Source organism: Myzus persicae, unplaced genomic scaffold (assembly GCF_001856785.1).
Source record: "Myzus persicae strain clone G006 unplaced genomic scaffold, MPER_G0061.0, whole genome shotgun sequence".
NCBI lineage: Eukaryota > Metazoa > Arthropoda > Insecta > Hemiptera > Aphididae > Myzus > Myzus persicae.
The window spans coordinates 985,551-1,007,629 of record NW_019101569.1 but is presented as its reverse complement, the minus strand read 5'-3'; the positions used below and the strand labels follow the sequence as shown (position 1 = coordinate 1,007,629).

Below are 22,079 nucleotides of genomic sequence, written 5' to 3'. Positions count from 1 at the left end.
TATATTATATAATCATTAAATCATATAACATAATATTATAATAGCATAATATCGTAAGTACTCTGTAGTGCAACCGTATCGGGTGTTGGACGTGGTCGCCGTCGTTTCAATGTAATGTTATAATATTATTATAATAACGGAAAAGCCCAAAGGCCGTTTTCTCATTAGAGCCGGGTGAACGATGTGTTCGTCATCGTCGTGGTCCAAAGTTGTCGCAATGTCATTGTCACGCGCGTGCCGTTTGGACTCCTTGCGGCTCTCGCCCTCTTCTCAGGACTCAATGAATCAGCGTATAATAATATATAAAATAATAGCATAAATCGACGCTGCTCTCTCGACGGCGTGTAATTCGACCCGTCGTCCCTGTGCGTCAGCGTGTCAAGGCGGCTCAATTTCTGTTTTGGTTTTTATTTCTCCCTGTCATCGTTTTTTACGGACGTCAACTTTTCACCACGAAAATCACATTTTATGACTGGCCGGATTTATAATAGTTATAATATATTGTGTAACGCGTATAAACTGTGAATCCGAAAAAACCATGAGGCAGCGGACGTCATCGTTCTTAAATTTAAGGAAGGTGAAATTTTAATTGGCTTCGAAAAAATCCAAGTTTGTCGTAGGAACTCGTGATTAATTAAGAGGGTAAGATGACCTTGTTAGCTAAAAATGTTTCCAGATGAGTATGTACGAATAGTATAACGTATTAACGTATAATGTATAAACAAATATTCTAAAAGGTACAACGAAAACATTGAAAAAATCCATAATATTATGAATATAATTTTGCGCATTAAGTAAATGCTGAACAGTATCTAAGTATGGTTTATCTACCGTTCACTAGATCGTCATAGGTCTGCTTTTAAAATTAAGTGGAGAAAATCCCCAGATTTTTCACCCCCTCACATTACTGGAAATTGGTAGATAAAGCTTTCAATTAAGCCTCTGCGATGGCTGACGACGATAACTCTACAATGTACCACAGTAGTGAGTTAAAAGCTTCAATTTTTGATACGAATACCTGAACATAATAATCTTTTTTTTATATCGACTTATAAAATGTTTATAATAATAATCTCGTCGGTATACAGTCGTTTCGGTCATATTATTTTTGATGGCGTTATGTTTTTTTTAACTCTTTGCCCCGGATTCATTTATAATATATATTAAAAATTCAATGATTTTTGACTGAAAAACGCTGTCGGCCTTGCGGCCATACAGTATGTTTACTTTGATAAAATGTCATTGTTGTTTTATCCGAAACCTGATTTCGAGGGTGACTCTAAAAGCAAATATAATCGAATAGATAAAACTATTGCAGGTACGTCATTTATCCGTGGTATTATTTTAATATGTGTATATAACGATACAGGATAAATACATAATAGACAGAGGTGGGAAAGTTAATGAAAATAACTAATTTGAGTAATTTTAAGTTAGGTGATCACTAAATCGAGTTTAACTATTCAAGTTAGTAGAAATTAAAGTAAACACCTATGGAAAAAAAATATTTACTTCACCCATGCAGTTTAAAAAAGTTAATCATAGCTCTTTAATTGGTATGTGGATCACATAAAAAGTTATTTTTGCCCTTCTGAATATTGATAATATTATTTTATGGAGAAAAATAATAACTATAAATTATAGTATTATTATACTATTTTTGTAGTAATGGATTATTTTTTATTTAAAACCGTTTAGGAGATTCACTGCAATAATGAAAGTGCATTGAAAATATTATGGCTTATACAGTTATACTTTTAAAATCAACAATGTCAAAAACATTTATATTGTTTATTAAGTATGAATATTTTTAATTTTAAATCAATTGAAAGAAGCTAACTTCTAAGTTTATTCAATTGAATTCAATTTGCGAGTTCTATAGTCAATAAAAAATTAGCTAATACATAAAGGTAAAAAGTTTTAAAAATACATGTATAATATATTTTCTCCTCAGTGGAAATATATTGAATTATATGTATAAATGTTTTTGGTGTTCACATTTTTTGAATAGGTTATACAATTATTATTTATTCATTTGTATGTTTATTATTTAGCTAGAAACAATTGGTGACAAAAAAAATGTCGATTAAAGCTGAGAAACACATACACAATATATGTTTTCATTAACTTTTTAATTAAATAATGACCACATTTTGATAGTATAATTGTTCGAGGTATATATAGTAAATATAATATTGTGATCGACATAAAAACAAATCGCGACAGATTATGATCGTACACTAACCATGGCGTGCACTAACCATGGGCACCAGCCGTTTCTGTCGTGCCGCAACCGTTAGGTATTATAGTCTGCTTTTGGTGTATTAAATAATATAATATGGCAGAACAACAGACGATGTTTTTTTACTGTTGAAAAGAATCGGCGTCGGCTCATCCGGACGTGGAAAATAATAGGCGCATCGCGTCGTCGACGTCGTCGTAATAAACACGGCGCGAGTCGCGGGCGCGCGTATGGGGGAAGTTGCCGCCGCCGTTGAATCGAATTAAACCGGAATTAGATATAATCTGACGGGATGAATGGGATTACGCGTGCATCGCTAATGGTCAGGCCCCGCAGCACAGTGGTAGTGGTATACAATGGTACATAGTGTATGGTAGTAGTGGTATTACCAGTGCGTATTCGACAACATTGTTGTGTGTGTGTGGAACCCTTTTCATTTTTATATTTTTATTTTCACTACGACAAACTATATACACACATTTATGTATATACACACACACACACACACTTTATTATACAGCGTACACTATGCTGACATTTTTCCCTTTGCTCGGAATTTTTATTTTCACCCTCCCACGACAAAACGTCGTACAAGAAACATAAACGAACCGGAATATTACTCCACATCATATACTTGCTTTCTAAATATGGCAAATATGGCAATATGGCGTACGCCTGCCGTGTTATGACATTAAAATATCAATTACAACGGGAGATCGAAGTTAGACTTAAGATGATGATTATTGTGTTAAAAACCATGCAATGATCCATATGGAGAAATGGAAAGACGCTTTACGATATCATAATAATAATATATTTTTTAAATCCATCCAACAAAGAATTAAATAATGAATTTGTTTTTCGATCGAAAAATAGACAATATAGTTATAGATATATGAAATATGCTATGGATTATTGGTATTATTTATTAATTTAATTGTTTCAAGATAAAACAGTGTGCTTGGAATCAGTTTTAATCAAAATTCTGACATTTTAAGCACTTATTGTTGGGCAATACAATGAGTATGAACCATGAATAACATATAAAATATATGCTGTATATTCTTGTCTTTATTATTGTAGCGAAATATGTGATGAATATTGTTACACGTAGTTTGTGTGTGAGGTATTATTAGGCATGTGACTTATTCTACTTACTTTCCCGAAGTTTGCGGTTTAGATCAAATGTTGTTAGATAGCATTACATTTGTCTGATTAGATCGTAACCATTCATATTTGGCGCCTGCACCAAATTACTCACATTCCATCAGTAGCTAAATAGCCCATAATAATAGTAAACTTTTACACCGGACTTTTATCAAAACTTGCATGACGCAGACTAACCGTCATTCTTTGGAATTTAATATTGTCGTCATTTGAACTCGTTATAATTAATAAATTCAAGACTGAAATTTCGGAGGTGACAACAATAATAATTATAATAATATGTACGCCCATACGAAATGCACAGGGTTTATTGAAAAGGGAAACCTATAATTTATAGTTTATTTGCGTACAACGGGTGTTTAATTGGAAAATCAGCGAGAAACGTCGTAGGTACCTCTAAAACCACGAGTTAACAGTATATATATAACTACAACTGTCCAAAAACGTGAACGTTGTGTGGTACCAAGTTATATACGGCGCATATCGCTCAGTAGACGAATCGATTTGCTTCCACAAAGGTTGTTGTAACAGTTGTAGAGAAGTCATATATACATTAAACATATTGTATTGTATCCATTGATGATTGTAATCGCGGGAGAAGCTATATAAAATCCGTTCGTTTGTGAACTATACATAGGTACAAGCCTTATATATACAATACTGAGGGTGGTATATATATATTACAATATAAAGCAGCACGGACGGGAGGATAAAAAGAACGGTAGAGAAAGAGAGGTGGTTTAGAGAGGCGGTGTGAGAGTGAGAGAGAATGAGAGAAAAAATAGTATGTATCATATTATTATACACGTGGTGGAGGTATCGCAATGGGGCGCGCGCGTGCGCAGTGGGACGATATCCCTTTACAGTCGGCCGGTTTATGATGGATTCTGTGTGTTGATCGACAGGACAATTACACAGCCGTCGGGCGGGAGTAGCGGCGCGGAGTGCCGAGCGGCGTCGGCGTCGGCGGTGTGGATCGCGGGAGCGGAGCGCCGCCGCCGCCGTCCTAAGTAGTCCGATATTAAAGATCGGAGAGGCCATGTTTACCCGAAAAAGGGGTATAGATTATTAGGGTAGGAAAATCGTGTTTACACACCGTTTGTCGCCCCACCTCACCTCCCGCCGACAAACAACTTTTCGACGAACCGATTCGCAGATATATATATTGCTTGTGTGCTTAGTGCACAGTGTATATATATATACGTGTAAATGGTCTTCCCGTGTGGGTAGGTTGTGGGTGTGTGTTGGCGCTTGGTGTGCACAACGGTAAATACGGCGTACTGTCGCCGTCGCGTAGTCGGTAGATCGAATTTCCAAACATAATTGCTTTCGTATTCGTATTTTATTTTATGCAATTCATATACATATATTAATATAGTGCTGTACACGACTCGTCGAGCCCGTACGAAAAAAAAGCGTATTCGTATAGATGCCTATACAGTGCTGTACCTATATAATAATGTGATGTATAAAACATGTCGTTAAATGCTTCATATAGATTTCGAGCGGATCAATGGAGAAGCGGTATCGGTTTACAACTTACTATGGTTAATATATGTTCTGTTTTGTTTTTTCTTAAAATATATTAAATCGTGAAAGTTTTCTTCGACTAGTAGATGCGGTGGTATCATAGTGATTCGATCGCCTCGCCTGCCTGCCCCGATTTCTAGAATTATAGCAAAATTGATGTAAATCGTGCATTGAAAAATACGCAATTATGGTTTTCATTTTTCACGTAATTTTATAATCTATAGAGAGCATTATTATGGCTCTAAGAAAATGTCTTACGACGCATATGATTAAATTTATTCGAACGGCCAATAGGATTACATATTTTCTAAAACCAATTGAGCATTTTTGGTGGTCTTATGCGGGACTTTTACTCGAATAATTTTCTGACCATTGAAATCGCTTCCTCGCATATAGCTTATTTAACTGAGTTTCGTCTGGATATTGACTTGCTTGTGGATTATTTAAAAAAAACCGATTAACAAAAACGCCGTTTTAATTTCGGGCAAAATAACCCCGCCAGCAGCGGGTATGTGTCCCGTACACATTTACTCGTATACCTATATTAATTATTACAATGCAATATAGCAAGTTGGAGTGCCACTGTCACATCATAATATCGTGTCACAGCTGTGTACGTACAGCACATAATAACATACGTAAAACAATAACATTATGCCCCCGTCGGTGACCGTCGTTTGTCCAGGACCGGTCGTAAAGCGCGCGCACAATCGGTCGAGTTTAATCCGAAACGATAACGTCAAAACGGCGAGCACCAGCAGCAGGAGCAGTCGAAGCGACGACCGTGCGCGATTCGTCCGCACCATAAACCCCGTGACAAACACGTAATAATAATAATAATAATAATAATAATAATAATAGTAATAACAGTAATAATGGTATACACCACTCGTATAATATTACATCACGACGATATAATGTATTATGGTCGTCGACCGAGCTTTATGGCGGGCGACTTTAAAACCGACGGCGAAACGGGAGGTGCAGGCGGTGGCGAAAAGCGGCAAGCGGATGAAAGTCCCCGCCGCCGTATCCATTTAATCTTGCAAATCGGTTTACGGGGGTGTGAAGTGGATCATGACGACGATTTCCACCGACCCCACCCTCCTGTCGTCGCCACTGCCGCCACTGACGTCGCCGCCGCCCCGGGGCACAGAGCTCGTGCGTTATATTATAATATATAATATAATGTTATTATTACTATTATTACAAACTGTGTAATGGAACAGTTCTCGTTCCGCTCGACGACACGACGCCGCCGCCGTGGTTCGAAGTACCTACCCACGACAAGTCGTCGCACGGAGACAAACGGACGGTTTGCAACGGTGTTATACGCCGAAATGATAGCAATATCGATGATAAATCCATACATTTGACATTATATTTCTACGAAGAGTTGAAATACGTTCGCCGCTCCGTTCCGCTACGATCGATTTCCGATTCCCGACTGAATATTATAATACGATATAGTTGGGCAGGCGTTTAGCTTTGTGAATAATATTTCGATTTACTTTTCACGGTATGACGCGCGAACGACATAATAATATATTTCAATAATAATCGTTGTATAATAATATGAAGTCTACGTTTTGTACGAGCATCGACCGAATAATTGTGATCGTCTCGTCCCCTGTCTATATATGTTTCTTATTACTAAACTATGTATGACATTGTTCCGTATTTCGGGATAAATAATTTTTGGGGTTAACTGGGGTGCCCCAATAATTATTCTTTTATTTGCAATAAGCTTATTAAAAACCTGATTTTTGAAATTTTTATTTTACTAAGAGACCATATTTTAAAATCCTTGAGATTTTTGTTCTGTATTCTAAGGATTAGAGTCCTGTGACGATACAATCTTTTGTTTTTCAAATGAGATCTCCGTCATCATAAAAATGTAAATCAGATGTTATATTAGATTTAGTATTTATTATACATGTACCATTTTTAATTTTTATAAATTATAATAATTATAGAGAGGTTAATAATAAATGAATATTCCTTAAAATATTTTTAAATTACAAAATTGTTGAAAATATTTTTATAACAGAGAAACTACCATTTAGAATAATTGTAAAATGGGTAAATCAAAATTAAAAAAAAAAATGTTTTGCTAAATAATTTAGTAGAAAAGTGGCGTAATTACTCTTATTTGAAAAACAAAAACCCTCAAGAATTTGATAGTACCTACATGATCTGTGAGTTGCAAACTATTATTATTTATAAATAATATAAAATATGTAATATACATATAATATAAAATATATAATGTATATGTTATTATTTACAATTTACATGTATACATAAATAGTACGTATATATAACAGTGCGTTAATTTCAATCACTCTACATAAAATGTTTAGCTTAATAATTACATTATCACAGAAATAATTGCACCATTGCAGTATTAGGTATAGGTAAGGCGTAAAGCATGAGAGTAGTTATAGTACAGACTTTATGATATTTTCATATTATAGACATTTTGTGGTTCTCCTGGTTGTTTTTAATACTATAAATTCTTATTATCGATATATGTGTTGTTAATATTTAACATGCTAATTATTATTTTTTCTTCAGTTATTTGAACTTATTAGTTATTGTACCTAATAATTGAATAAATAACTTTTATGAAATGCACAGTTTTAAAGTGATGCGAGTTTTTCGTTTAGTATTTTAGATTGATTTTAGTGAATTCAAATGGATCTGCAAGTTTAAACAGATAATTTATTGGATAAATTAATTGTGAAAAAAACGAATATACATATTATATACTCAAAACCAAAATGCACCAATAAACATTACAGTACAGTTTATTGTATATATATTATACATACTTTATAGTATGTAAATGTGCATGTTAAAACTATATATCGTTTGATTTCCACCCTCTCGCTAGTGCCGTCAGCAACGTGAAAACCGTAGACGTCAGCGAAAAACACGACGTGGCGGTGGTTGATGCAAATCGAGTTAAAAATATCGCTTTGTTCGATAGGCAGGCGGCCGCTTAAACAGTGGGCGGCAAACCCGAATGCAAATGAGGTTATGAAACATTTTATGGGTAGACCAGGGGGGTGAGAAGGGGTGCGGACCCGAGTGGGCGGTAATGAAATATATACATGTATACGAAAATATACATATTATCGTGTGGTACAGATACCTACTATAATATAACTCAATATACTCTGGTCTCTGATTAAATTTAAGGACCAGGCTCGCCGTGCGCGTGTATGTTATGAACAATTTTAAATCTCTATACGCCGATAATAGTTAATGTCAAGAATATTATTTTATAATGATATTTAGTGGAAATCGGGCGTCGCACAATATAATATGAAGTGTACATAATGCCTATACCTAAGTGTAATAATAATACATAGTATGATATGCACACCTTCAAATAATAATATAGTATATATTGAGTGCATATTCTGTCAATGGTAAACATCTAAAGGTAATACACACGAAATGAAAGTTTTTGAAAGTATCATTTTTCATAGGCACGATTTTAAATTGCTACAAATGAATACTTTTCAGTTGAATTAAATTTTTTGCTTTTTTGAATGACAGCATATATTTTTTAATTTCATATAATATTCATATTACGTTAGTAGTTGTAAATACATACTTCCATATACTTTCCATGTTGTAAGGGCTTGCATCTCCTCCACCCTTGACTACCGCGTCGACTTGACAAGCAGCTAGACCCCCACTCGTTATAGGCAACTTTAAAATTCGAAACGACGGTTATTCTATCGGACGCGATATTCGACAGTGCGTTAATGGCAAAATCGACTTAACAATAACGCGATTATAAAATGTGGATTATGAGACCGAAGAGCACTAAACGTCATTGCCACTGATTGTCTACGCAGTCGTTATTTATAAATAATAATATATCGCCCTGGCCATCGCATTCTATTAGAGTCGTAGCGTACAACACTCGTAGAGTTCGTAATTTATTAATCTATTTAAACACGGACCCCGGTTATATATACGCATGATGATGATTAGTGATTACGTGCTTAAGAAAAAGTGTATCTTTACTGTTTTACAGGGTGGTTCATCGAGTGTGCTCACCCAATATTTTTTCCCTTTTATGAATTTATGCAAATTTTTATTTTTGAAATTGTTATGTCCACTTAAAAGAACGCTTGCGTTGTCTAAGTTTTACAAAAAAACAAACGTATCAGAACATATACACATGCAAATATTATTTTCTGAATAATCCATTTAGCTCAGTGATGTTTATCTAATTATAGTTAACTGACTAATTATCAAACTTATCCATAGTGAATTTCAAATGTATTTTGTTGTATTTTAATTTTAAAGGGTGTAATGACAACTCGAGGACCATATTTTTCAATACTTACATTTTTGTATCGCTATAATGGACACTATTTGTCCTACAATTCAGTAATCAGAATTTGAATTAATCAGGAAAAAGTTGATAAAAACTTTGCTCGCGCATGCTTGGTGAATCACCTTGTACAGTACCATAATAATATAGTTTATTATTATAGCACATCCTATTGACGATTGTTTGTGATCCGATAAGACGTTCCGCAACAACAACGACTGTGAATACTTATATAATATTACATACCCTTAGTAATTTTTCCGATCGATCGATCGTCGGCGCAGTGCGCCGTTTCAGATTCAGCAGCCCGTCCCGAAGCCGTTCGGTTTCAATGGTTCGGCGAACACGATGGTAGTCTTATTATATGATATGTTTTTGCCGTAAAAAAATACAAAAATCTTTAGAAGAAAAAAATCGGGTGGCTCGGCTGTTCCGGTCTTAGAAATATAAGGGGTTCGATATTATTAATAGCCTTTATTGGGCGGCTCACGTCCCCTGCGGGAGATAAAAATAAAGGGATAATATTACCGTATATTCCTGCAGTATCTCTCTGTGCGCATTATAATATTTTGTTTATTTTGTTTGTCGTCGTACGCGTGGCATAAATCGCGTGCACAACAAATACTCGTACGAAATGCGAATGAATTAATGCTCGTCAATCTAATGCATCTGGTTATTAACCGAAAATGTTGGATATTCATTAATTGCAGTTTAAAAGTATCTATACAAATGTATAATCAAGTATTCAAGTAGGTACAAAAAATTATCCAAAGTGGAATAAATAAAACACTATCTTTTGGCTTGCGTGCAATGCCTTTGTACCTATATAAATATACAATTATCAATTTTTTTTGGTTGGTTTCAACTTGGTCATATCATTTTTTTGTAGAGCTGTTGTGTGTATTATATTATGTACTACCTATGCGTTTGGTTATCAGTAGAGATCGGAATTATATGAACTAAAAATATAGGTATAAATATAGTAAAATATTTTATTATTATATTAACAAACTAAGCAATAAAAACAATTAAGAGTATACATTTACTAAATAACACACAATTATTTATACAACAATTCAATATATCGGAATACAATTATTAATTAAATACACACCATTCCAATTTGGTTAATGGATCAAAATCAAAATATAAAATTGTCTGATTTGTTTCACGACTTGGGTATCGAATTGTTATTTGCAAAATCCCTAGAACTAAATGGAACACGAAAACTGGATTTATTTCTGGTATTTAAAACTAAGACTTTAAAACCAACTTGTGATCAAAACACAAGATAATCTATTTATCTGCAGATTTATTAACTTGTACACGAGAACTACATCAGAATACTTTCGAATAATATTTTATATACGAGTACTTCCCGTTTTTAACGTATACATTCATGTAATTTCGCGGTCTATGTGATACAATATATATTATACTATAGGTAATTTACTATATAGTTATTAATATGGTTACACGTTCATTAAAAAAAAAAACTATTTACATAATATATAGCAGGCGTGTACAAAAAAAATTTTTTTTTTTTTTTTTTGGGGGGGGGGGGGGTGGTTGTAAATGTTCGTACTTAAATAATTTAATCTAACCTATAACCTAACAGGAAGTTTACACAACTTCAATTATAGTATTATTTATTACTTATAAAAAATGTCATTATTAATAAAATTTGAATTATTTTTAAAAACATGTATTTTTTATAATATAAAATCTAATTTTCGAGGTAGTCTTGCAAATCTGTTAATGACTTCGTCAATATCAATGTAATGTATCAATTGATAATTGTAGATACTGATCGAGCACTAAACGAGAGTGTAATTCATATTAGTGATATTACGATGGCAATGCGGGAAATTAATTAAAACCAAAATAAAAAATAATAACACTTACTTCCTGAAATTTCAGGGGGGGGTTGAACCCCTAGAACCCCCGTTGTATACGCGCCTGCTGTATAGGTACCAAACAATTCGAAATTCGAAATTTTTACATTTGGGTGTCTGCAGGGTAACACATTCAAGTCATTAGTCCAATGCAATTTCCAATAAACTTCAAAACGATTGCTATAAAAAGTCAGTTGGAACAAAAAACAAAAAAAAACTATTCTTCTGGTCGGGAAGCGTCGTCGAAAGTCGATACTCACTGTGCCCACGCATGGTGTATTGGTGCAGTAAAAAAAAAGTCTATACAACTAAGCGCGGTAAATCACGTCAACGAGGACACGAATAAAATATCGTTACCGACGTAAATCGTTTTGTACAGCGTGTGTGTGTTTGTGTGTGTGTGTGTTTGTGTGTGTGTGTGTTTGTGTGTGTGTGTGTGTATGTGTGTGTGTGTGTGTGTGAGTTCGCGTGGACAAGAGTGCTGTGCGGCGACACTGTCCCGCGGGAACTGCGCTCCGATTGGTGTTATTTTCATTTCCCGTGCATTAAGCAATCCGGAAACTGTATCGCCCGGACACACGTTATACTTCGATCGCATGTATTATGAATACGACCGAATATATTTTGCTTTGTGCGTACGGACGACTCTTAAATCGATGTCAGAATAACGGTGTACTTACAGGGAACGAAAGTTCAGAAGATATTATAATTTAAGACAGTTAATGTCAAAATGCCTACTCTTAAAATGTTCAGTTAATATATACAGCTATAAGAAGAATTTAATTCATAAATTATCATTTTTATCACTAGGCACATGATAAAAATAATAATAATAATATAATTCTATCGAAATTGTAAAAATTTGTTTTAGGATAGAGTCAATTGCAATAACAAATGTGTCAAGTATAAAGATTAAAGAGCCCCTATGGAAAATAAACACAGTATTACACACATATTTGACTATATCATATCGTATATAATGATATAAGCATACTTTGTTTTCTTTACTTATTGTTGAGATCTACAATATTTATTGTTTTTCGGCAACCTATGCCACTAAATACTGCAATCACGTTATTCGGTAGATTATTTTTTGCCCATTTTCCATACTAACTAATAAAGTAACTATGAGAGAAGTAGAACCAGCATTTGTACATGATTTTGAATCGACTTTGACGTATCTTCAAAACTAGCAATCGCAGTTCAAATTTATTACAAATATTTGTGTAGGCTCATCAACTCATACCTAGTATTTTACATAACATGTCCATTCAGTGAAATGGTGAGTATTACAAAACAAAAATGTGATATGCGTGAGTCAATATTATAATTTAGCACTTCTTCTTCGATCGAAAAGCAGTTGTAAAAATATTGGTATTTACGTACTAGCTGCATTTACCAAAATATGTTTTATGAAATATCTACCGATTTTGTTCGAAAAATAAATTATAATGTTATGATTATACGGATTCTTGTATCTAAAATGCATATATTTTCATAGGTAATCTATTAATAAATATTTTTAAATTTTTAAGAATTAAATTCCCAAATAGGTAGGTACTAAAAATAAAATTTAAATTTAAATTTAAAGATTTGTACATTTTAAAAACTATTAAATATTTTGTTGCAACGGGGTTTTCGTTGGACCCTTATCAAGGAAATATTTTATATTATTGACATTATACCCACATTTCTAATGTTTTTAATTTAAACATTTTATTTTTAGTGCACATTGTTAATTGTTCGTATGAAATTCATCATTTTAAACTTTTATTTCAAAACATCATATCATTACTTGTCTATCTAGGTACGTGATTATAATTCGGTTTATTTATATTTTATATCAACATATTATAATTGAAATGGTATTTAGAGCATTTAATTCTCTGCTCAAAATCAATATAATATAATAATATAATATGATTAGTAACATTTTGAATCCACCTGAGAAGATGATGGTTTGAAAACTCAGAAAACGTATTATCGGAGCCGACCGTGCAAGCCTAAAATGCGTTTCAGATTTTGATGGCCAAACTCTGTGAACGGCTTTTGAGTGCAGCCGAGTGGAATCGAAATCGGCCTTTTATACGATTATACTTTTACGCGGTAGCTTACCTTTATACAGAAGCGCGCCTATATGGAGATATAATCACACCGAATTTAAATTGTATCGCGAAATCGATTTCACTACGAGAATAATTGGCCTAGCAATATTTTCGATTTCCTGCGCAAGCTCTTAAGTCTTCTTTCACCTTACGATCATCGATGGTATATTATGATATTCAAATTATAACAATATAATACAATATACCTATTTAAGCTGTCACGTCGTGTGGGCGGAGTGCTCTCCTTCGAATTGGGCACTTCATAAAATGTATGATAAAAATATATGTCTCTATATAAATCACTGATTTATTTGCATTATTTTTTTGTATGTCATAATAATAAAAATTATAGATAGTAATTTATTGATATTTGTAAGTAATTGTATTTACCTACTTGAGGAACTGAACTTCAGAATCGTATTCCTTTCATTATTCGTATCTGGGCCTTAACTTCCAGCAATAATAATATGACTAAGTTTAAATTCCCTCTGGGTTCATAAAATTGTGTGCATTCGTTAAATATAATTTTGTTTATTATTACAACTTTACTATTATTATAGTTTATCATTACCGGCCATATTAATCTTTTTATTGAGAACCGTCAGTCCATAAACTGATATTATGTGTGTAAACAATTTTTATCTTTAAATGTGGCTATTTATAACAACGAATTACGATTACTAAATGTGGTAAATAATAGGTGACTTTTTATATCTAGTGTCGATTGAGGATACCTTAAAATCGATATCACTCAAAAGCTCAGAGCAGTTCATAGATACATTCAATGGTTTATATAAAAAAATCGATATAATTGCACCTTATTATAATTTACTAGAAGAGGGTATTCTCTAACTGCAGGATTCTCGAAATCACAAATGGGTGGACCTTTTATTTAAAAGCAATTATTCTTACTTATACTTAGGTCGGTACTAATTTATTTTAATATATTTCAGTAAACTTTTAATAATAATAAAAAGCCCATGTGTACTGGAGTACCAGCTCTCTACTCTGGGTACTATATTATATAGGTTTGTTGTGCATAAAAACTATTAAATCAGTATTCGGTGGGTGTGAGGTGGACATATGACAAACGAACACTGATGATGAGATGCAAGACTTATTCGTGATACCTCGTTTCGGTGGCGTTCAAAAGGCGAATTCCTGCATGTCGGAATAATCGGCCCAAGCCATCGAGCTGGCCACTGACCACCAGCCACGGGATCCACAGGGGTGCTTTATGCCTTTGATGATATGCGCGTTCTACCCCCCCCCCCCCCCAAGCACCAAATCATCGACCAGACCGCCCGCTGTCGTTTTCTGCAACCGCTGCACACGCGTCCGACCGCATAATTAAACCACTGCTGCACCATAACGATATCGAGTTGCCATGGAATATGACCAGATGACGAGCTCACATCATAGTTCGCCTTCGCCACTGTATCGATGGTTACATGGAAAAAGGATTGAAGCGACAAACTATTGCATGATAGAGAAAAGTATGTTTTCCAATGCACACATGCAAAAACAACTATGGCCAAGACAAATTTGCATTTTAAGCTTACGGTATGTACAACACTTTGGTTATTATGTTTTTACTCGAGAAAAGGGAACGACAATATTAGTATAAGGAATAAACTATATAATATATTATTATCACGAATGTTTAGAGGACAATAGTGATGTTTATCGAAATTGATTTATCAAAGTTTTGCACATGAAATATTTGTCTACACGTTATTTTGATTCAAATAAGATACTTTAATATATAGGTCATAGATGATGATATAATACCAAAATATAATAAAGAATAAGCACATTAAATTAATAATTATGTAAAAAAAATCACAGCAAAATGTTTGTTGACTCTCCTGAAACCCTGAAACAGCTAGTAGTCAACTGTCCTTTTTCCGCTATGTAACCCTTGTCAATAATATCCTCATCGGCTAGCCCCGCAACACCATTCTCCGGAATCACCCTCGTCTACATCCAACTCTCTCTAGTGTTTCTCTCTGAACACCGTTGGAGACGTCTTCGCGGATAGTGCTCGGGATTCTTACCGATTTTTTCCTCGTTTAATTCTCTTAAAATTGTCGTTTATATTTCCACGAAGTCCCTCATCGTCATCGGCGGACATAAATCGTAGTCGTATCGTCGTAATAATAATTATTATACGATATTACTCGCCAGCCAGCGAATAACAAGCGTAATCGAATTACGAGCGCTACGGACAATGATTGATAAGCGCCGACGACGACTTTTCCGCGACCGATTTTTATGAATATTAAACGCATTAATCACCGCCGCCGTCGCCGCCTCGAGTGTACTCACAGCAGCTATTATAATTTAGGACGGCAGTGGTGCGGGGCCCGACCGAGTGGCGACGCAATTAGCCTGATGAAAATCGGTCGTGTACGCGCCACTGCTATATCAAATATTATGTATATATTATTATTATCATATACATATACCAACCGATGTCATAATGAAGAACGATGCCGTACTCGAAGCAGCGTTGTACGTAATATACTTATATTTTAGATATTATATATATTGTAGATACATATATCTTGCCTCCGTGTATATATTCGCATAATATTATATATACATTATTTACGACAATTATTATAACGAGCTCGTTCTGTCAACTACCGCAGCTCCGCGTCATCTATCTGCGTCTACGTCGACACTACGTGGAAGTGGACGAACACCGTTTAGTCATACAATATAATATATTATAACTATTTATTATTTCATAGGACCAACGCAAATTGTGCCCCCCGAAGAAGGGATGACTTATTGACTATTGTAGATTGCGACCAATATGTTATTATTTCAGTTAAACTTTCATTATTCTTATGGAGTAAATATTGAGCCCAATGCAATGCGCGTACTTGTACATTTCTATGTGTAGTAAATTGTCTAAAATATTGTGTAAATTATTTTTTTTGACGATAGCCGTTTATCATTATTTAGAGAACACCGCTAGAACACCTACCATTATCTATGTCTTAATAATGTTATTATTTTGTTTATAATTTACAATAGCTTTTATGTATAGGTATACCTATACTGTTTAAAAAATGTCATATGAGTAATATAGTTTTAGTTTTATACTTTGTTATTACAGTTGACGTCTTAATTTGTCAGTTTTTAATATTATTTATTTTTGGGTTTTGAATGCACAATTTAAAGCTGTCTATTTGTTCGAGTATATAATAAACATTAGTTTGATAAATTGAGTTAAAAATGTTTAAATATATATCGACAGTTAAGATGTGGTTTGTAGAACGGTTCTTTGAAATGTGTATAGAGTGATTTGTTGTTCCCCAAAAACTATCGCTGAAATTGGACCACACTGTGGGGTTAGGAAAGTACTATTTCTGGTACAGAATACCATGAAACAAAAACCAAAATCTCAGACTACAATTTTGGGAGCAAAATTATTTAGTGGAAACGATTATAATGCACGCCCGACAGAACGTTGTTGCGGAGATCGGATGGAGCTTATAATTCTATAATTCGATTTCACTTGGTTGCAAGCAAAATGAACGAACCGCAGATCAAATATATTATTATGTCGTTTTGAAAAAGGCTTTAATAATTGTTGAAATATAACTAATAGTCCAAATAACTCAGTGGCTTGCAAAAAGTTTTTGCCCTCAGCGACGTCTCGCTGTACAGCGACTGGATCATACACTTGCCGGGCACATGATCGACCAAGCAGTCGCCGATCTGTTCGCATCTCACTACGCCTTTTTCCAGTCGATACCAATGTTCATTATCGCACACGACTTGCACGGTGCGGATGACTTTACCTGCGAAAATATAGGAATTTGTCGATATAATTTGTATTAAATTGGTATACTGATCAGCTTAACGACATATAAATGACGGCAGTACCGATTCTTATTAAAAAACACAGTTCTCCAGCAACTCTGCCGTTTTCGCCGAATTGATATATGTTCAAATCGGTCCAGTCTATGTTGCTGTTAGTACCATCGTCGTTGCTGATAAATCCGAAAAACAGCCTTGAAAATCAGAACAAAACAAAATGGTGTTCAGATCAATAACTCGAGCATTGATTTCGTGAACGTTAATTCTATACCTAATATAGTGTAATTAATTTAGATTTTAGAGTAAGGATTGTATTGTAGATTTCAACAAATAATAATCAGGAAAAAATACGAATGTCTGTTAAAAAATTTAAATACTATGATAACAAAAATAATTATTTGGTAACCTTGATGAAAAAAAAGTTTGAACGCCTTCGCTCAAAATCTATTTCGTCGTATACAATGATTTATCGTGGAATTCAAATTAAAGTATTTAACACATCCATTACAAACGGGGCTTATTCAATGATGATGTACCTATCGGGATAGTACCTATCTATTATCTATAACTAACGGCTTTTATAAATTAATTTTAAATGAATTGTTTTTTCACACTTAAATTAAATTGTATTAAATATGATTAAATTTTTTATTTTTATTTATGTATAAATATAATTTTTAATAGGTCTTACATTACTCATACACCAATATAAAATCAAATACAATGTTTAGTATTCAATTATATTAAATATTATTGCCCTTAATTACATATTAGTACTTAATTTTAACCTATTTAATAATTTAATTTCAAATTTGAAATCGTTGTACTTATATTATGATTTGCTGTTGGGTAATAATGATACAAATATGAGTAGGTAATGTAACACATGTAATTAAACAAGTTTTTGGATATTTTAATTTTTAGACCATTTTTTATTTTTCAACATTCAGAGGGAATATTTTTTTATGTATTTTGTGTGATAGAATTCTAGCCCTATAGTAATTAATAATTATACGATACGTGACTCACCGTGAAAACGTCTTTTTGTGACAAACCACCGTGATCACCATGGACCGACCGTCTTCCAAGAACATGGTTATGTAGAAATATCTGTGTAACGCTGTAAAATCTCTAATTTTACCTGTAAAAAACACCGTTCGAATGAGCTGCTCATCATATTATTACGATTGTATAATATATTATCGGTGGTGGTTCCAAAAAGCCCAAATTTTACGATTTTTTAAACTCCAAAAGAACAAAATCCAATTTTATTATCTGATGTGATTAAAACCTAAAATAATAAAATAGTATATTATAACATAACATATTTTCTATAATTTTCGACTCTCATACATTTTTAAATGTAGTTTATATTTTCTGTAGTTTAGTTATAATAAAAGTTCAGTTAACTATGATTTTGATTTTAATAAATTTTATTTCTATTTTGGTTAAATATTTGATTTGCACTTATGCTGCAGGGTTATTGAAAAAGTAATCGTGTATAGCACTTTTAGGGGTTGTTTTCGTCTGAATTGTTGTGTTATATTCTGCGATTTTGTGTTAAAGTTTATTATAGGTATTAAATATACCAAAGCTTCTGTCCCTGACGGTCGCCGCGTTTTGAATTTCGATTCCGATCTTGTCGATCTCGATGTTTGCGTCCAATCGACCAAACTGCTCCCAATGCACCACGTCGTCTTTAGAACTGTAACGAAACGATAAACACACGCGATGGTATTATATTATATTATTATATTGCGAGTCACAGAATAATGTAAAAAGCTTTAAAACTCTGTCATTGTGCTGAATGCATATATACCGATCGAATAGGGTGGCGGAGAACATGGTCCAGTTTTCCAGCGCGAACGAGTCGGCGAACGATTCGCTGCTCAAGTCCCGGTTCAGTAGCCACACGTCATGTTGGCTCGTCCACTCGGCCGTTATCTTCACGTGAGCCGAGGTTTCCGGATCGTCTACGAACCTATATACATGGATATTTGTGTACATTCGGAGGTTGTTTTATATCTATATGATCGACCTCTCATTATATACTATTATGTACAAAGGTACTTACGTCATTTCACCTTCGAAATTGACTTTCCAACGTCGGAGAGGTTCGATCACCGTCAATGTGAATCTGTCCAAAGTGAAACCGTCGTCGCTGTTTCCCAACTCGTTTTCCATGGAATTCGGGTACATCGGAGTCGAAAGGTGTCCGATTCCCGGAATCTGCAGCAAAAGCCGTACAAACCATGTGTGTTATGGTATATATTACAGTTGTTAAATCGTAGAGCTCAATTCGTAAGCAATTATCATACCTAAGTTGGCTTTCGGAATTTGTAGGTTTCCCGTAACCAAGTTGTGACCGAAGTGAAAACCTAATAAAGCAGAGTGGCCAACTTCAAATCCAAAAAACAACTTCCGATATCTTTCATTTAAGGTCAGCGCAAGTGACGATTTGTTTTGGGTAATTTCGACAGAGGGTGGGGGGAAGTGGTGAAGATATCCTCCATCCACAGTTCATTTGTGTCTCATCTTCGAATAGATGGACTTACAAATATAAAATAATATGGACAGAATGCGAGAGTGGAGCTTTTTTCACACGACAAGACATAACCTAACTTCACCTTTAAATTCATCATTGTGTTATGTACTACAATAATTTACCTTTAAACATGCGTATCCTATGGACATTTTACAATCGTTTCGTCTGTCGAGAGCTAATATGATCCATTTACCGTCGGGCGTGGTGCCTCCAATCCAAGTGGCGTCGTATCCCTGGGAAAGTAATGTATTTAATGCGATATTTAGCTGAAAACAATACCGTCATATAAGCGATTATATTATTGATGCTTACAATATTGTTGTTAAGTTCGTGTGGCCCGTCGTTGTCTTCCGGTTTACCGTGCTTCGTATGAACGTCGAAGAAACGCAAAATCATCTAAAAAAACAAACCAATGAAATATTGCTGGAGACCTTTAATAATACAAACATGCCATGGTATTATAATACTATTGATTTATACCTTAATCGCGGTGAAAAACCAGTAATAAATCGCGTACTTGACATTGTACCAAGGTCCTGGTAGCTTATAGTAGTCGAAAAAAGTACCCGACGGCGACGGATTGGTCATTTTTGACATACAAATTCTTACGACAAATAATGTGTATACTTCACTCGACTATAATATGAAAATAATAATAATTTAATAATTCAATTGTATAGGTATTTTACGTATTGCTACAGCACGCGCGTTTATCGACGTTACGTGACCGTATATCACCATAGTCGCTACTTGCCACAAATTCCACTCTGCGCGATAAATAACAACAAGTATTAAGTATATTATACTTAATATATTTTATTATCGCGTAACCTTCTCCGTCACGACGCACTTGAGTCGATTATTATTACAGTGCGTTGTCGTCAGATAACAGTAAACCCGCACAGTAGGTAGTTATAGGTACGACGGATTTAACAGTGGCGGGTTAAGCGGGAAGCCTCGAGATTTTTTCCGTAAAAAGGCTTAGGGATTTAGGTCATGAATATGTCCCGTAATTGAAAGTGTAAATTATTCCAACTTATTAAATATGTACTTACTAATTGTATTATACGACTTTGTCTTAGAAAAAATTAACAATAGATTGAAATATTGCAGCGCTCGGAGTATTTTGGTTTGGGTTTACCTCAGTTCGAGGGCATGTCAGTGTCGTGTATCCTCGCTTTATGGTCGAATTCGACCGAAGTGGCCAATCCTCGGATAGACATGACTATATTATGAGCTAATGGCTGGTTTAGGACAACTTCCGCCCGCGAAAATGAACGATTTTAAAACACGGTACTTGTTAATGTCGTTAGGTAGTATATTATGGTATTAGGTAGTTTAATAGGACATGCATAATTAACAAAAATATAAAAAAAAGTGTATTTAGCGCCACCTATCGGACGACATTTAAACTAACCCGCTTTCTGGTATATCCATTAACAATCTCTGAATAATTTCCGTCAAAACAATGGTAGAGTAGTTTTGAGCCTATATATAAACCACAACCATACACGCAATGCCTTTTATATAATATGCAGATTATTTTTGTATATATTATTATAGAGACGTGTAAAGTACCTACGTATGATATCAAGATTTATCTTTTTACGTAAATATAGGTGCTTTTAGTATTGATTAAAATAATATCAACAAGACGTCTTGAAGGCAAGGATAAGAGTTAAAATATAAACATAACTATAGGTATATTATACAAGGTCGAGAGAATGAAACCACAAGTGCACTTCTTTTTCTCAAAATTGGCAACAGATATAATCGCATATTTACTCTGACCGAGACCATCATCTCGAGTCCGTCGACGAAAAAAAATGTCATGTGCATGATATATTATTATGGTTTACCGGACGTCCGCAAAGTCAATCATTCGACGTCGAACCATAACCGTAGTTGGTCGACGGCCAACAACAATATTTGTGTTTATATTATACCGTTATTGCTGTACGCGGCGTGCTGGGTATTTTTATACATAGATATGTACATTTTTTTTTCTGAGTACACATCGTGAGCACAAAAGAAAAACCGATTTCGACAAAAATGCGACGATTCCGAAATAAAGAATAAGAAATAGTATTTTCCGTCCGTGCGAGGCTTAAGTGGCTTATTTCTGGAAAAGAAACGTGATCGCGACGTGCCGGCGAGGATGAAGGCGAGGCAATATGTACTTTTTTTCCTTCCCCCCCCCCCCCGTCATCGTATTCGTTGGTCTAATTCAATATTTTCTTTTTCCCCACCGCCGCAACCACTCTGTGCAAATAAAAACAAAATCGTTTGATAAACAATCGAATGAAACCAGTCTTGCAGTAAATATATTCTTGTCCGTTCTTCGCGCAGTCCGATTTGCATTTTATATACGCAGGCGGCGCGACGATAAAATATACTTTTATCG

The 22,079-nt window shown here is 34.3% G+C and overlaps 2 protein-coding genes across 3 annotated transcripts in view; one reads left to right on the top strand and one right to left on the bottom strand.

Moving 5' to 3' along the window:
• Window positions 1-22,079, top strand: part of LOC111029698 (vesicular glutamate transporter 1-like) — an 83,102-nt gene that overhangs the window by 28,432 nt on the left and 32,591 nt on the right. Inside the window, exon 1 of one of the 2 annotated variants that reach the window (XM_022308820.1) lies at window positions 14,641-14,859. The exons of the other annotated variant lie outside the window; for it this stretch is intronic. Coding sequence (XP_022164512.1) covers window positions 14,684-14,859 — 176 coding nt within the window. The 5' untranslated portion in view covers window positions 14,641-14,683. Of the gene's footprint in view, window positions 1-14,640; window positions 14,860-22,079 lie in introns of those variants that run through there. 2 annotated transcript variants of the gene reach the window in all.
• Window positions 16,862-20,470, bottom strand: LOC111029699. The gene is made up of 9 exons (XM_022308822.1): window positions 20,156-20,470; window positions 19,988-20,071; window positions 19,798-19,908; window positions 19,205-19,359; window positions 18,950-19,111; window positions 18,720-18,835; window positions 18,160-18,271; window positions 17,197-17,324; window positions 16,862-17,111 (listed from the first exon to the last, which is right to left on the bottom strand). Exons 1-9 carry the CDS (start codon window positions 20,270-20,272, stop codon window positions 16,912-16,914), a joined length of 1,185 nt encoding a protein of 394 aa, XP_022164514.1. The 5' UTR covers window positions 20,273-20,470; the 3' UTR covers window positions 16,862-16,911.

Excerpts from the sequence above, each read along its gene's own strand:
- LOC111029699 (XM_022308822.1), bottom strand. The coding sequence starts at position 20,272 with ATGTCAAAAATGACCAATCCGTCGCCGTCGGGTACTTTTTTCGACTAC. Across the intron at positions 19,112-19,204 it reads AATTTCGAAGGTGAAATGAC|GTTCGTAGACGATCCGGAAA; the intron begins GTAAGTACCTTT and ends CCATGTATATAG. Across the intron at positions 18,836-18,949 it reads TCCGCCACCCTATTCGATCG|TTCTAAAGACGACGTGGTGC; the intron begins GTATATATGCAT and ends GTTTCGTTACAG.